Source organism: Battus philenor, unplaced genomic scaffold (assembly GCF_028537555.1).
Source record: "Battus philenor isolate CCGP_79_NKW_IND1 unplaced genomic scaffold, ilBatPhil1.0.hap1 SCAF_8, whole genome shotgun sequence".
Lineage (NCBI taxonomy): Eukaryota > Metazoa > Arthropoda > Insecta > Lepidoptera > Papilionidae > Battus > Battus philenor.
In genome coordinates, this window is record NW_027181748.1 from 14,549,999 (window position 1) to 14,566,346 (window position 16,348).

At 32.9% G+C, this 16,348-nt stretch overlaps 1 protein-coding gene across 1 annotated transcript in view; it reads right to left on the reverse strand.

Moving 5' to 3' along the window:
- Positions 1 to 13,443, reverse strand: part of CenG1A (Centaurin-gamma-1A) — a 365,691-nt gene extending 352,248 nt beyond the window's left edge. Inside the window, exon 1 of the mRNA XM_068775007.1 lies at positions 12,998 to 13,443. Coding sequence (XP_068631108.1) covers positions 12,998 to 13,193 — 196 coding nt within the window. The 5' untranslated portion in view covers positions 13,194 to 13,443. The remainder of the gene's footprint in view (positions 1 to 12,997) is intronic.
- Between the last annotated feature and the right edge of the window lie 2,905 nt (positions 13,444 to 16,348).

Consider the following 16,348-nt stretch of genomic DNA (forward strand, 5'->3'; position numbering starts at 1 on the left):
CCATACTCTATTAATACTCTACTGTCAAATTTAGAACAATATGCTTCATCAAGTTTTTGTTTAACAGCAGTTAAAAGGAGTCGACCTCGTGTATTTTATCTAAAATAAACAGTGAGTTTCGTGCTTTAAGTATTATTTTTGGTTAAAAAAACCATCACTGAAACCAAGTAAACACTTGATAAACGCTATGGGAACTCTGCACTATCAATAGCAATGGGTACGTAGTGGTTTACTGAAATTCCTTATTATGGTACTAGTGAAGAAGTTCAGGTCGCCTAAATGAGGTCATCACGCTAGAGATCGTTAATAAAAATGATTGAAATAATACTAGACGATAGTAGAATGAAAGTTGGAGCCAAAAGACATGGGTAGGCGGCACCCCACTAGGTAGACCGACGACATAGTTAAGATTGTGCGCAAGCGCAAGACATGGTCATCGTGACGATCTTAAGGGAAGGTTTATGCCTTGAAGTGGGCGTCTATCAGCTGAAAAAAAGAAGAGTGAAAATTCTAGCACTTCCACCGTAGCGACAACTAACACAAACCGTATTCATGTAAACGCTAAAGATGTTTACACACTATCAAAGTTACTGAGAAATGCATTGTTGATTCGAGTCATAAATGTAAACGACACCTAATCAAATATCGAATCGTATCTTATCTCATGTACACACAAACGCATTTTATTACTGATGTAACGCTTGTATTTATACGATTACATATAACATATATAGACATGTATGAATTTGTAATAAATATAAACTCCTATGTTGTGAAGGTGCTTTTTTAAGTCTTCAAGGTCAGGGTCCGCTTGTGTCACTTCCTACCACCGAGTAGTCTCGCAAACTTACATATCACTTCAATCACTGCACTGTACATCTGCACGGGTATAATACCTCTTCGTGTGAACTTCATCAAGGTAACTGAAACACAATAGCCCAGAGTAAATTTTAACTCACAGACCTCCTGTTTACGTGAAATTAGTAAAGCCTTAATCGCCTAGCAGACCAACTTCAATCGCATCAAATGACTGTGTTACTCTCGCTATCGTGTTACACAATTCCGTGTAGCTCTACTGTGTTATATGCGATAACACGAGTTGGTTTCATATTAAAACGGTACGAGGGTCTAGGACATGCAGAAGTAGAATCTGGCCTTTACAGTCACGACTTTCTTATTACTTATTTATAGAACATTTATATCTCAAGTTAAAATAAAATTAAGCTATATACACACCGATCTAAAAATAGTTCACATTAAACTGAGTCGAGTTTTTTCTAATCATCACCATCAATATCTTTAATAGACAGAACAATGAAAGGTTTGAAAAAAAAAAAACAAATTTTTGCCAAGTAATATTTATATTATTTAATCTTTTCAAAGACTTTTCCAAAAGAGTCTATACCGAGTTTAACCCTTTCCACTCCAAGGCTGTTATGTAGCATCGATAAAATTTAATTGAATTATAGTATCTTGCGATTCTAGAATATGTTTCATTCATTCGTGATTCAAACATTTTTGTAACAAAAATCTTTCCTGTTTTAAAATTTTCCGCAAAAAGAAGTATTACACCATGTCGAGTATCAGTGGAGCTTGTGGAACAAAATCAGTGTCGAGTGACACTCGACCTTGGAGTGGAAAGGGTTAAGGCATTAATCAATTCTTAAATAACATTTTCCAATCTGCAAGTTTTGAGTTAGACGCAAATTAGTGAAAACATGTGCCTCCCACAAAGATATCTATGATGGTATATAACATAATCACCACGCTTTGCTGTTGGGTTGGCGATCGCAGTGTAGTATTATGGTACGCAGAGGACGCTGCTGTTCATCCTCTGGAAACTTATTTATGATCAGTGGTAATCCTATATAATTAATGCACGAAGTGTGAATTATATAAGATTGTATTACGTTAATCAAACCCACGACTTCCGATCGCATTTTTCCTCTACAACTACTCAATTATAAAATATTACCGACACGACTCCTTTTTGCACGGTGACTCAATCAATAAACTTCTTGAAAGCTGGTGAAAAAGCTATAACGGAAAATTAAACATAGAAGAAATATTAAAATTAAATATTCATTTTTTTATTCTCAAATTTATTTATTTACTTTATTGGAGATAAACAGTAACAAAAGGCAGTAAGAAAGTACAAACTTAGAAGCTTAGAAATATAAAACTAGTTACAATTGTTACATTATAACTATCTCACTAAGAACATTTTAATGATTTATAGTCAAACAATGACAAAAGAAGTTAAAATGTTACTAAACAGGGATCAAAGATTATGGTTTATATATTTATATTATGGTTTAAATTGTATTGTATGTACTCAATAATTTCGAACGTAATTGTCTTTTAAAAGATACGAGAGAGCACGAGAATATATCAATATCACTAATATATGAATTGTGATGGTCACACATTCTGTATTATTATTATAATTAAATGTAACATGCCAGCGTTCCATGTAAATAAAACCTTTTTTCGTAATACTTTTTGGATAGGTCATTTTAAATTCTCTGACAAATGCTCATTAAATAATATTTTTATTTACAATGACGCCTATTCTTTCTAGTAATATTTTTTCATACATACTTGTGCATCTTTGTATGCAAAAACAAAAATAAATTCCTAGTCGCAACCTATCAACTTAAATGTCGTTATAACCTAAATACTATTATATCTCTATCTATGACGCCTTTTAAACTGGAACACGATGTTTATAGACTTCTATTCCACGGCAAAATGGCGCCACTTTACTATCCTCGATAATATAGAAGCTACGTATATACTCCATTATACTTTAAAATAATTGTAAATAATAGTAACATGTACATAAATTAAATTCTGTAAAATTAAATAAAAATAAATATTGTAAAACCTGAGGATTGAGGTGATGGATGAAAGGCTTTGAAATAGTGAAAATGGAATGAAAGGGTAATACAGATGAAATGTGGGAATAAGGCAAAGAATGTCAAAAATCTTAAAACGCATGGACAAAGGAAAAGTTAAAAAATAAATTAATATATTTGTAATAATTTTATAAAATGTAGTTTTATTTTTCTTAAATAGCAACACTACTTGACCCCGTCACTCTTTTGAAACAACTTCCGTTAAAAGGATTGAAAGTTGTGGGGTTGAAACAGCGTTTTGATTTTCGAGTAACCATCGAAGTGATAAGTTGTCAAGTGGAAACTATTCTAGTTGGCCCATAAGAGTATTAAAATTGGAATAAAAGTATTTACAGTGCTGTGAATTGGAGTTTTTCTGATATATATAATAATTTAATGGAATCAGGCGTTACCTTGCGGAAGTCCATCCTAAGTAATAAAAGGACCAATATTTAACCACTTCCGCACATGCAGTGGTAGTCGTGCAACAAACTGCACCGCCCGCCAGCCCGCTGATAAATGTGTATGCGGCTAACAATGCGAATCACACAACCGCCACCGTCAAATTACTCAACACGTGTTTCACCCCTCCACGGGGCATCTTCTGGAGCTATGATACACTGATTAGTGCCAAACACAGAGTCTAATAAAATAATTAAAAGTAAAGTTGAAGTACCTGTTCCAAACTAGTTAGGGGTACGAAAAGCCCCCATTAGCAGGGGACATTAAAAAAACCCTAACTAGGATATCATAGCTTATAGCACAAGCAAGCCCATGTCAGTAAGTCGCGCAGAGCATAACAATGGAACACTAATTAATACCTCGAGGCACTGTTTCCATTACTCGCTACATTTTAACGCAATGGTCAAAGGAAACGTTCCTTTTGACGGCATAATAAATTAACAGACAAAATGAGATATGATTTATTATAGTACACCGGAAAGATAAATGTGTGGCAAGTCTCCTATAAAAGATTCCTACTTCATTGGTGCTAAGATATAGATATTTTAGGTGCTTAATTTTGTGACTAAATAGTAGATAGCCCTTGTATAACTTTACAGGTGTGGTTATTTTTGTGGCTAAACGGTAGAGTGCATTCATAAATTTACTGACGATAGCCTTCTTTTACTAGATACCTACTAAAACGGTGTTCATTTTTGTGGCTAAACGGTAAAGTGAATTCATAAATCTACTGACGATAGCCTTCCTTTACTAGATACCTACTAAATCGGTGTTCATTTTTGTGGCTAAACGGTAAAGTGAATTCATAAATTTACTGACGATAGCCTTCTTTTACTAGATACCTACTAATTCGGTATTCATTTATGTGGCTAAACGGTAAGGTGAATTCATACATTTACTGACGATAGCCTTCTTTTACTAGATACTTATTAAATCGGTGTTCATTTATGTGGCTAAACGGTAAGGTGAATTCATACATTTACTGACGATAGCCTTCTTTTACTAGATACCTACTAAATCGGTGTTCATTTATGTGGCTAAACGGTAAGGTGAATTCATACATTTACTGACGATAGCCTTCTTTTACTAGATACTTACTAAATCGGTGTTCATTTATGTGGCTAAACGGTAAGGTGAATTCATACATTTACTAACGATAGCCTTCTTTTACTAGATACCTTCTAAGTCGGTGTTCATTTATGCGGCTAAACGTTAAGGTGAATTCATACATTTACTGACGATAGCCTTCTTTTACTAGATACTTACTAAATCGGTGTTCATTTATGTGGCTAAACGGTAAGGTGAATTCATATATTTACTGACGATAGCCTTCTTTTACTAGATACTTACTAAATCGGTGTTCATTTATGTGGCTAAACGGTAAGGTGAATTCATACATTTACTGACGATAGCCTTCTTTTACTAGATACCTTCTAAGTCGGTGTTCATTTTTGTAGCTAAACGGTAAAGTGAATTCATAAATCTACTGACGATAGGCTTCTTTTTCTAGATACCTACTAAATCGGTGTTCATTTTTGTGGCTAAACGGTAAAGTGAATTCATAAATTTACTGACGATAGCCTTCTTTTACTAGATACCTACTAATTCGGTATTCATTTTTGTGGCTAAACGGAGTTCAACCCACTTTTGGGGCCTCTCGTTCAACCTGTATCAGAGAAGATAGGGTCTTTTTTACATCGTAATTTTTCAAATAATTTTTATTACTTTTCACACTTTTCTTTCGTCCTTTTCAATATCTTACATTCTTTCCTCTAACTTCAAAAAGGTAATAGATAATTACCTTTTTGCAGAACTCAAAAGAGGTCTGGCGTTACTCCACTTTACTTACCAGTGAGGCGATAGTCACCTTCTCTGTTCTCTCTGCGTATCAAAACTAGTAACAAGTCTGAGAGATTTGAAATTTGGGTTACGCATCTTTAGGGACAGATAGAAAACAATAATTAAATTTAATATGTAATACAATCATTTTGTAAACACTTTTTCTTACTGTATAAAAATAAAGGTAATTTTAATTACTAAATAATTTATTTTTATTGACTAACTTATTGTATTTTATTACCTTTTTGCAGAACTCCAAACGTTTTAAACCTCTCGTTTTAATATAAAAATTATGTATGTAACATAAGGCTGCATAGGAGTTTTACGGTGAGAGGAGGAAGCGATGATACAAAAAAAAGGTTGAGAAAAACTGGTGTAGAAGGTATTTTTATTTTATCGCTAAAAAGTAAAAAGCAAATCATCTGTATGGCACTAAAATCTTGTTAACACTAATAAGGTATCCAAAGATATTTGATGTACACTGTTCCCTTGAAACATAAGACGCTACTTTAACCAAGCAATTTCATGCTACATCGCTCTTCAATACGGACTCAGTTATAATGATATACATTGCTGCTTATTTGCTCGAATACACGTGATAGATAATAAACAAAGTAAACTTAACACGCAATGTAACTTAAAATTGAGGTTTAATACAATTATAAATTTTATTTATTACAACTTCAGATATAATAATATTTATAGTATTAACTTGAACTTATCATTCAGAGGCAAAAATTGGATTTTTGCACGTTTTATTTTTTTGTTATAATATGTTATAAATACACGTAATTAAGATTGCGAGTAGTAACAACTGGACATTTAAAAATAAATAATCAAATAAATGGCTATTTAACAGAAAATCAGTGCTGTACTGCAATATGTAGATATTAAAATACATGCATTACAATATATGACTAGCTGTGCCCGCGACGTTTCGTGGAATTTGTAAAAAAAAATTATATATATTGAAATTTTCAGTTATTCTTTATTCGAAATTTAAACAACTCGTTATAAGTATCGGGATATGAATGCAGTAGAATAGTGTTTGTAAAATATTTTCATAATTCTGTTTTGTTGTGTCGAAAAATATTTTTAAAATTTCACTGTATACTAGCTGTGCCCGCGACTTTATCCGCATGGAAATTAATATTTTTTTCCTTCAAGAAAAATAAAAGTAACAAAAAAAAAGTAAAAATAAAGTAATTTACTCCTTATTACATCAGCTACCTGCCAGTATAAGTGCCCTCAAAATAGGTCCAGCCATTTAAGAGATTAGCAGGAACAAACAGACAGACGGACAAAAATTTAATCTTGGTACATGTATCATATACAAATGCATAAAAGCAAAAACGTTATTTTAATATTACAAACAGACACTAATTTTATTTATTTGTATAGATTATAATTAGTACTTATTATTAGTATATTTAGTCATTACCATTAATATCTTCGTTTTTATTTTCTTTCTCATTTCGTAGTCTTCTTTCTCTTTTATGATATATATTTATTTCACATACGTTTATTAATTTATCTCTGCACAGCATTTACAGTTAACTGGTATAAGTGTTTAAATAATTAATAATAATAAATACGCAAAAATAATATAAAAAACGTAAACCGATCCATTCGTTTAAGCCTATTTTCTTTCCTGAACCATTTTTCATTATTAACAGACGATTGCCATTTTCGATTACCGTAAAGAAGCTACGAATTTAATTTCGTCTCTCGCGGGTTGTTCGTTTTTCGCGCCAAGTGTCTTCTCAATTAATTTCCACCTCTCCTTTATACCTTCGCGGAAATAAATTGCGAATGTATTTTATTGGAAAAAAACGATGACACAACCACTTCATTTTCAATGAGATAATTTGATGCCGGATAATATGATTGGTTGGCACATTTGTGTATATTGCTTCATAGGTTTGAGTACTTTTAACCAAATGTATCAAATATGAAAATTTATATGTATAAAGGCGCACTAAATATTTTATTTTGTTATTACATTAAATTACACGAGAAGGTAGATTCGTAAGCAACAGATTCCATCTCAAAGTTTAGATTTAAGTGTTAAGTTAGGTTCAGATTTTTGTGTTAAATAAGGTTTAGATTTAAGTGTTGGGTTAGGTACAGATTTAAGTGTTAGGTTAGGTTGAGATTTAAGTGTTACTTTAGAAATTAATGTGAAATGTTATATACAATTAAATAGATTCTTTTAAAGCTTTTAGACATATTCTTAATCACGCTGAATCCAGTGATCACACTAGAATATATATCTTTTTCTATTAGAATGCGACATGGTTTCTCACAGCCAGATATAGAACGATGCGGGCTCCCTTATATCCCAAGAATAATAACCCAGGTCTTTTCAGGAAATAGACAGAACAGGACAGGAATATACTCACTTCAAGAATAGGTACCTACTGAACTGCTTTACCTTCGACCACATGATCGCTTTATATTAGGCGAGTTGGTAATCAAATGCGGACAAGAGAGCGTTAAAAAAGAATAGAAGAAGACAGGCTATTTGCTTCTGGCAGAACAAATTCTTCAGATACTGATAATAAGCAATCATTAACTTTATTGTCTAGTAATCCTAATTTTGAAAAAGATTTTTATATTAATACAGTATTTATTATTTTTAAAACTTTAGATTTTTTAAATATAATAAATCAAACGTCAATTGACAGTAAATAGGGTATACATTTATCTTTTAAAATCTTTTTTACGCGTATAACCAAACAACCTGTCAAATCTCACAATTTTTCCTTCTCTCCTTCTCTCTCTCTCTCTCTCTCTCTCTCTATAAAAAAGCTTTTGCCTTTCCTTAATAAAAGTATAGAAATAAAATTATCAGTCATATATACACACTCACCTTTATTTATATTTATTTTATGTATATATATAACTAGACCTATTTTTTATTATAATTATAGTTTCTGATAATAATTGTAATAATAATATGGATCATATTTGTATCTCAAATATGGGAAAGCTTCTTGATCTTTCTTGAACTTCTGATTCCATTTATTTATTTCATTTACAGACATTCACATAGCATTACGTATAACTAAAATGTATAGAAGATATTAGTTCGACACGGGCAAAGACTGAGTTATGCAGAAATATTCATTGTTTAACAAAAGCATTTAAAACGTAACATGAACAGGAAACAAAAGAGACTTTTATCTCAAAGCACTGCGCGGGCAATTCAACCGTGTCAGACTGAATTTAATACTGCACGACATCCGATGGGTAATTACTTATTCTCGCAATTAACCGGCCGACATTCCCGCCGGGATCCGAGCTGAGGATGTTATAAATTGAATTCATCAAAAATTAATGTTAACCCCAAATTCCACTATATCAAACTTTAAAACAATTTACCTGCTATATAAGGTGTAAATCAATAAATATAAAGTAACCATCAAAACATAATAGCCTAAAAAATTCTTTTTTTAAATAACATATCTAAATGCACTCCTTTTTTGATACTTAAAATTGGAAGACTATAATATTTTACACCTACTTTTAACTCCTATGTATTTTGAGGAATAAATATACATATTATTTAATTGTAATAGTGTTTTTGATGTAATGTCGCTTTCGTAAGTTAAATTCACACAACTACATTTAAGAAAACATTATTTCTAATTAATAATTTATGCACCTTCGTTATCAACAACCTTTTGCCATCTAGTATACAAAATCAATGCCGGAGCGGTAACAAATCAATCGGTTTTTCTGTAAAATATGTCGACAGAAACGACATTACTTTCCGGTACTCTAATAAATTATTTTGATCCATTAAAAAGAATCTTTTTATCATAATTTTTAATTCTTTAACTTTCTTTTACAGAGAACAGGTCTCACTATGTTTTTTCATCTTACTGGAACATTTAAAAATTTCAGTTTGCACTTGATTAAAAGCACACACAGGCACTTGAGTTTGCAAAAACAGGATTAACAACCGAACAATATTTATGATTTATTTTTTATGGTCCACGTTTTTGGGAACCTCTTATACTCCCCTGCCATGTGTGTAATCTAAGACGTAATCTAAGACGATCTGTTTCCACGTCTTCCTATCCTCTGCTTTCCTTGGAACAGCAGTTTGAGTCCTGTTACTAACTCGACCTGACCAGACCGGTGTACTACTTTCCCTACAACTAACCATCATCTATACATGTACAAAAGTATTTTTGTACATGTATAATCGTTTTAATTAAAAACTCTTTTTTCGATCACCGTGCAAATTGATAACTACATAGTTTTAACGTCTGCGAAAATATTATTTTTATTTGATTTTCGTGTTTGCTAGAGTTTTAATTAAGCGTATCCGCTATTTTGTTAATTAAAATAGATGAAAATCATACAAGCAAATTGTAAAAGATTAAATATATAGTTTATCATCATTTCTGCAATAAGGCTTTTACTACTGGATATAGGTTCTCCTTTTAGATTTCTAATAATACTGGTGGAACACCTGCATACAGCGTTTTCCAAAGACCGAGGTCGTCTGTCAACCTTTAATTTTTGATAATAAAACTTACTTACTCACTTACTCCGCTAGCTCAGTGACCCAAAGTGGGTCTTGGCCTCCGAAGCGAGAGACTTCCACTTTCCTCTATCTTGCGCCATCGTCTGCCATTGGTTGACATTCAATTCGCGAAAGTCTGCCTCAACGCGATCGACCCAGCGATACCTGGGTCTACCCACTGGTCTTCGACCCCTCGGTTTTTCCAGGTATGCTACCTTCACGCTCCTATCCCATTCGCTCCAAGTGGCCAAGCCAGCGGATTCGTTGAGCTTAATATTCGCCAATGAGGCACAGCCAAATATCATTAGCGAATTGAAAATAAAAAAAAATTGTGATTTTGAATTTAGAACGCATTCTATGGTGATAGCACAGCGTTCGGCGGGAAAACTCATTGTCGCATATTGTCGTGGCGCACGCGAGTTCACACGGGCCATCAATCAGGCGCATCGTGATTACATTAATGACACATACGACTTTCTTATTTCAAATGCATTCAAACTCGTGTAGTGTTGGGCAAGGGCTTATATTACTTCACTAGTGATGTGATAAATCGTCAAAATTTAAATTAAATTCTTTCGAGATAATGACGAAATTATTTGTAAGTTTTTTTTTTCAAGTCCTGCCGTTGAATCGACTTGTTCTTGTAGGAACGCAGTTTTTTTGACCATGAATCCAAGAAGTAAACATTAGTTAAACCATAACAACCAATGGAACGGAAGTTCAGCCATCTCCGTAACCCTTTATTTTTAAATGCTACACGCGAATGTATTAGTCCACATCGAGTTTCCTTTTCGATCGCCTATGCTTCACCCCAATCATTCCAGAATGCTTTAATGGTGAGATTAGACCATAGCTGATTCCGAATCCTATAAAAGAGGCAAAATAATAATTCGCTAGTACTTTTATAGTGCCAACAGCGTGGTGATGGTGTGGAACAACATACTGTGGTCATTGTTTCCAGCCAATTATAATTTAGTAGTCTTTAAGACGAGTGAATAAGTCTCTTCTATGTAAGCATGAACTATCGCAGACCTCATCATTGCTTAACATCAGTCAATACAGAGGTCAAATGCTTCGCCATCTTCTTTTCAGCTATAATACCCTCACTGCAAGGTATAGGTCTTCCACAATGATCGGTCAAACTCTTTCTGTATCCATCGATTTCCCGCGACCTGTGTCATTGGTTTACCTAGCGGAGGGTCGTACACATATTTATGCTTCGCCTATTAAAGATAGAGAAGAAACAAATCGCCTTTACAGCTCTACCATTTCCTACGCAGTTTACACCAATTAACAACATATGCAGAGTCATTTACGACCGCAAGCTGCTATTTAATTTTGTCACTTTATATAAGCGATTGTTTCATAGCGATTTACTGCGTGTTTGCGATTATGTAAATAATTTAGTACAATCTTCTTGGACGGGTATAGGCAAAAGCTGTTCTTCTTTTAATGAGTAATTAAAACAGTTTTTGGTAAAATTTTCAAGGAGTTTTTATACATATATTTATGCTAGAAAATATAACATAATAAAAAAGCTAATGAAGCTATTTTATTAACGGAATTTTATATGTAGCACGTGCGCTTAACATTGGACTTTAAATATAATTCCATCACTTTACAATGACAATATGGTCATCAAATTACAGGTGAACGTCCGAATCTTAATTTTATTTTATTATTCTTTAAATTAACTAAGTTCAATAAATTGAAAGGCATAAGCTGAAATAAGAATTAAACCAGGGGCAAGTCAGAAATGGAGGCGACTAGAGTTTAACGCTTTTACTGGCCCTACCAAAGTTTCCACCACAAAAAATGTCTAATTAATTTGTAATAAACAGAATCAGACTTAAAAAAAAATTCCGAAATATATTATAGGACTACAATTGTGTTGACAATGATGTGGTTCGATTATTTTGTTTTCATTCGGGCTATATATGACAAAGTGTATGTGCATAAGCATGTTAAAGTTTATTAAAATATGTGCTGTCGCGGATTGTCTTCCAGTTTCTTCTCTACAACTATAATACTGCAAAGCAGAGTAGTCAGTTTGGAAAGGCTAAGATAAACACTGTTAAAGACAGCCTAAACTCGCCTATATATATTTTTTTATTATTTACTCGCCTATATATATATTTCAAATAATATTAGGTTGGAAATAGAAAGTACATGAAAAAATTTTAGGGTTAGCCATCTCATGGGCTAAAAGGTAGTCGAAAGTCATATTCCTAGACTATAAAAGTTATTGCTCGCTAGAACAATATACAATATTGCCTATCGTTGTTTAATATTTATAAATTCATATCGTTCTTTGCCTCTAACTTTGCTATGTTACAGTTAAAATATTTACTATTTTTGTTATAAAATCAATTGTTCACAGTTTATTATGACACTTAAATATCTCAATAAAAAATTACGTGTTAAACCAATGTTTAAATAACATCAAAAGCGGTAAAAAATTCTCGCTTTTGTAATAACGATGAACGAAACATTATCACAGTATAATATGGAAGGAACTACGCAGTTTTAATTAAAACTAGAACTCACCCCGGCTTAAACAAAGGAGTTGCACAATACGCAAGTACAACGATGAGATATACCGTTTTTATTACAGGAGGCACTTGGCTGTACGCGCCATACCGTTGCCGCTTCGTCGATTAAAAAGAAACAATATTTTGCCGCCGCAAAAACTTAATGTCAAGATCGTGCGGTGTCGATAGAATTTATTTCGTAATGTCGTACATAAAGCAACCTATAAACTTCCTGGAACTTCGATGGCAATTTCTAATTTTTGCATTTTTTATATCAACTATTATTACCTATTCACTAGTTTCAATGACATATTTTATATACACTTCTGTCAAATACTTTCTAAAGATCTTGAAATAAAAAAACTATGTATTCAACATATAATCAATAATTATTGCGCTCAAAATTTTCCAATGAAATATATGCCGTTTTTTTATATATAACATTTTTTATTAATTACAAGTTATTACCTTACATAAAACTATTTAAATTGTGAATTAATCGAAAAGTAATTTAAAAATTTAGAATATAGGTAACGATTATATTCATTTTAAAGTATGCAGTAATAAATAAAACATAACTGATTGAGATAAACTATATATTATATGTGTATGAATATTGTAAACAAATAAATCTGGTACGTAACACCGCGTGGCCCGTCGGGGGGCGGTATGCGGTCGCCTTAGAAACGGCTTCGCGCCGACTAACTCCAGTGGAGCACGAAACAACTCACCTTCGATAGCGACGACGTGATCGCGAATCTGCTGGGCAAGTAACGGGTCCGGCACGAGCTCAACGAGGTCGTACAGAGCGTATATCGACGGATGCACGCTCTCGAAGCGCTGTATCTCCTGTCGTATCGACAGGGAGGTGTTGAGGCACGCCTGAGTGTGTTGCCGGTTGCACACAGTGCCCCTGTAGCCGAACATCGGGCCGGGGATAACCACAACACGACACAAACAACAACACTACACAACACGCATTCCCTCTTCAACGCCGCGTGAGCGGAGAGCTCATCGCCTTGCTAAACAACTCAAAAACCGCGCGAAATTAACTCACACAACTTTTACAAACACAAATGTACTTCAACAAAGTTATTCCTATAACATTTATATTAACAGAAATAATTAAAACCGAAGTAAACAATCAATGGATTATATTTCAACGGAACCGATTCAAACAGACCACCCCGGCAGCGGCCATTTACCGAACTGGCATTTCGTGGACGAATACGAAATGTCAAACAAGTGTGCGCACTCTTTTGCCATCTAGCGAACTAACTATGCACTAATAACACAAACGTTCTATATTAGTTACAAGCAGAAAGACTAGATGGCAGTATAAATCTATCCTAAGAAGCTTTGCAAATTTATGTTAAATATATATTATAATACATCATATATTAAGTAACAATAAATTTCACGTAATTGAGTTTTAAAAAATCGCTTTTGAATGTGATATAAGGAAGTCAGAAATGTGAAAGTGTTTCTGCCATTCAAAGTTCGATTTTTATTTAAATTTGATTCCGTTGAGTTTTAAGTATTTTTAGATTTCAATCTGATGTATGTTTTCGTTTATTTATAACTTAAGTTCGGAGAAACTGTTTCCTTACCATCCCGTGCTTTTTTACTCGGAACAGTAGTAGAGAGACTTGATGAAACCAGCATGTAGGTGATCGTCCACGTGGTCTTTTACTGCCAACCTATATGCACTCGTATTTCTTCAAGATATATCTTCGTTGTCTGTGGGCGTTCTGGCAAAAGTAACCTTAGACTATAAGTGACCGCTTCATAGTATCTTAAAACGCTTTGTGGATGTTAATGTCATAAAAATTTGCAACCAAAAATTATCATATTTAAAATTGAATAATATCTAACGTAAATATAAATAATAACCAAAAAGGAAATGTAACAAAATAATATGGATAAAAACTAAAAATTAAACAATTTATATAGAGGTACAGAACGGTCTTGTCGCTCGAAGCTATCTCTACCAGACAACCTTTGGATGAGAAACATGAAGAAGAGAGCAGTTTAGGGTATATATATTAATAAGAAATAATTTTTAATATACATACAAATGCATATATGGTTATACATGCATACATAAACACAGAAAATGTATTACAGAAATACGAATAAATAACAAATGCTATACAATATCCTATTTTACAGGCCAAGGAAGTGCTCTTTTACCATCTTTTTAAATGCTATCAGCAATTTTGTGCACTTTATTGCTTCTAATAATTCTTTCCATAACCTGACAGTGACAATAATGAAAGATTTTTTTTAAAAAGGTAAATTTGTTTTGTCCGTTATTTATATATTTATTTTAATAATTTGTATACGTGTTATGTTAATAGGAGCACTAGATAGAGCAATGTGTTATACTTTAATTAGTTTTATTTTACATCTAAGTTCCATTTGTATGCGAGATGCGAGATAATATATAGAAGTATGTTATTAAGATTGGTATATATATTTTAATTTTAAATCAATAGTAAAGACGAAGTTTTAGATGTGTCGCTGAAGGCTTCGAATTCAGTAGACAGATTAATAAACTAACGCATCTATACAGATAGAATTTGGACTCTATTCGTCTTTTCTCCGTGTACAAGGCGTAATTTTGAGTTTTTTGATCACACATCCAAAAAACGGGAACACATTAAATATAATAAATTTTAATACATTTAATTTTGTGTTTTTTATTTATAGCTAAGACATCTGTTTAGCTAGTAGAAAATAATTATGACTGTACAAATTTTAAAACTAATTTACATTTAATCGTATGACCAAAACCTATGATTGTTTATTGATAAACTCTTTACTTATTATTTTTTTATGGTAATATAGTAGTTTGGGATTTCTCATCTGCTCCACTAAGACTGATTCCCATTGTTAGGCTTTTCACGATAGAGTTGAAAGCAGATAAGCAAGATAAATGATGTATTGAAGTTATTATTTATCAAGAGACGGGTTTAAATTAATAAAATAGGGTACAAAAGCCGGACAGTCTAGGAAAATTAAAAAATAAAATAATTAAAAATGTAAATAAAAAGTAAACTGAAAAAATTATTAGCTTGTATATGAAAATTCTCCGCCATTTGACGGTAGCGTTATGAAGTCGTAAAAAAAAAATTTCAACATTGAACCAAAAAACCAAAAAATAGAATAAACAATGTTGTGTGTTAAAAAGAAATAAAAAATAAATGCGTTTTATTCTTTAATTTTGTAATTGTTGTGATAGGCATTACGTTGCTTGCCTATTTAGGCTTTGTACTGATTCATCGAAATTGAATTCGGAAACAGGAGGCTCGCAAGCTAAAATATATACACTGGCCTATCGTACTCCAGTTACAACGAAGACGTTCGCACGAAGAGGGACTATTTTTTTTTAACTCTCGTACTCCTATCTTAGGTGGGACAGGGTACTTATTGGCAATTTAATTTTTTTCACATAATTCTTTATTTTCATTCTCTACTTTCATTCTTCACATAATCTTTCATTCTATTCTTTTATGCCACAATTCTGCTTTCTTTCACTTTTGCACTGTGTCCTTTCATTCCTCCCTCATTACTTGTTACATTTTATCTTTTTTCTTTCATTTACATTTTTATCACATTTTAGTTACATTATATCACCTATTTTCATATTGTCTATTTAAATTTTTATTTTTTTGGAAGAGGGACTATAGCCGTGTAGGTGTATAGTGTTGTGACTAAGGTGTGGTGTTGGTGAAGCAAGGACTACTCGACGGCCAGGAGCGACGCAGACCGACCATGACCACCTTGGCGCAGGTGAGCGCACGTAGGCGCCGGTGACTTGAATACTAGTGTGATGAACATGTGATGCATCGTCCCCGACGAGGGCCTGATGTAACATTTATTTTTAAGGTTGATATTAATTATTTGAAGCTAAAACAAGACATCTATCAGGTCACCTAGTGTTTAATGTATTTATTTAGCTATATTATAACAGGGCAATTTTTTTGGATTTAGGCGGAAAATCCTCTAGATATTCAAGATACCCTGCCTCCGGGGAGGACAGGTTTATGTGGTTTTCCTACCCACAAAATCCCCCGGTG